Source organism: Aptenodytes forsteri, unplaced genomic scaffold (assembly GCF_000699145.1).
Source record: "Aptenodytes forsteri isolate BGI_AS27 unplaced genomic scaffold, ASM69914v1 Scaffold15, whole genome shotgun sequence".
Taxonomy (NCBI): Eukaryota; Metazoa; Chordata; class Aves; order Sphenisciformes; family Spheniscidae; genus Aptenodytes; species Aptenodytes forsteri.
Window position 1 is genome coordinate 3,170,837 of NW_008795129.1, and position 1,750 is coordinate 3,172,586.

At 49.5% G+C, this 1,750-nt stretch overlaps 1 protein-coding gene across 1 annotated transcript in view; it reads right to left on the reverse strand.

Moving 5' to 3' along the window:
* The window catches only part of ZSWIM8 (zinc finger SWIM-type containing 8), a 51,813-nt gene extending 51,661 nt beyond the window's left edge, over window positions 1–152 (reverse strand). Inside the window, exon 1 of the mRNA XM_019471622.1 lies at window positions 107–152. Coding sequence (XP_019327167.1) covers window positions 107–152 — 46 coding nt within the window. The remainder of the gene's footprint in view (window positions 1–106) is intronic.
* Between the last annotated feature and the right edge of the window lie 1,598 nt (window positions 153–1,750).

A 1,750-nucleotide genomic window follows, 5' to 3' on the forward strand; every position in this document is an offset into this window, starting at 1 on the left:
CCATCCCACTTCCTCATGTCCTCTCCGTGGTCATGTAGGTAAAATCACAGGGTCGCCTGTCATGTGGATCCACTATGTCCTCTCTCTTGAGCAGAGGGACACTTACTCCTAATGGCCAAGATACTGTTCCGTACAGGTGGGGAGTAGGACATACGCTCTTTGTATTGCTAGAACTCCCAGGTCAGTTTCTTGGCTAACATGTCCGGCAGTTTCTCCACAGCCAAGATGCAGGCCCATAGAAAGGAAGACAGACTTTCTTCATATTGCCGGAGTTGACCAGCCAATTCATCCACTGTTTGTTCCTCTCCGTCTTTCCAGGTCATCACTGCCAATGAGTTGGCATATGAAGATGGTGCGCTCCGTACAAACTTCCACCACATGGGTTGTGTGCACTTGACTTCATCTGGAACTTTGGATAACTGCTTGTTGTTCAGGTCACCATAAATGACCTCCAGCATGGCTAATTCCCACAGGTAATGGATACCTCTCTCCATGGTGGTCCACTTGCCTGGGTGACATATAACATATTCCTTGAAGGCATACCTTTCTTCCACGCCTGACAGGAGTTGCCTCCAGAGGCTGAGGGCTTGTGTCCCTTTTCAAATTGCTTTGTCAATGCCCCCTTCCCTAGAAAGGGATCCCAGCTGCTTGGCTTCCCTACCCTCTAATTCCAGGCTACTGGCCCCATTATCCCAGCATTGGAGCAGCCAGGTGACAACGTGCTCGCCTGAATGATGGCTGAAATCCTTTTGTATATCTCGCAGCTCACTCAGGGTTAGGGAGCGGGTTCTCATTTACGGGTTCTGCCTCTTCCTCCTCGTGTTCTCATGATGGCCCTGGTTCATCTTCATCCCTTACTAAATGAGTTGATTTTCTTGTGTATTTCATCTTGTGTATAGGGGCGACTGATACTGGCACGGGTTGATTCTCTGGTTCAGCCGCAGTGCCTGTTGCCAGGGTTTGAGTAGCTGCAGTTCCTGTTGTGGGGGCTGGAGTAGCCGTGGTGCCTGTCAACAGGGTTTGACTAGCTGCAATGCCTATCATGGGGGCTGGAGATGTTGCAATGCCTGTTGCCAGGGTTTGAGTAGCTGCGGTGCCTGTCACGGGGGTTGGAGTAGCCGCAATGCCTGTTGCTGAGGTTTGAGTAACCGCAGTGCCTGTCAATGGGGTTGGAGTAGTTGCGGTGCCCATTGCTGGGGTTTGAGTAGCCACAGTGCCCATCGCCAGAGTTGGAGTAGCCACAGTGCCTGTCGTGGGTGCTGGAGTTGTTGTGGTGCCTGTCGATGGGGTTTGAGTAGCTGCAGTGCCTGTCGATGGGGGTTGGAGTAGCCACGGTGCCTGTCGACGGGGGTTGATCTCTGGACGGTATTCTTAAATAATTGTTTAACCTTAAACAAAACCTGAACCACATTCAGGAGACACAGCAATAGGACCGTGCTGGTTTGAACATCCCAAGGATATTCAAAATTCTCAAGACCTGTTGTAACTATCCTGAAGGAGAAAAGGAAGGTGAAGCAGCAGGGGAAAATGTCCGTGTCCCCCCGTCTCCCCCATAGATTGGTTCCCCAAGGAGAAAAGGTAAAACGTGTAATTATGAATTGTTTCCAAAAAGTGGCTCCTGAGGTACGGCAAGGACAGCAATGCCGAGTACAAATACAAAAGTACAAATACAAAAATTAGTCTCATGACCAATAATTTTATCATATCATAAACCAGTAGTGTTACACAGTGCAGCAAAATGATATCCTTG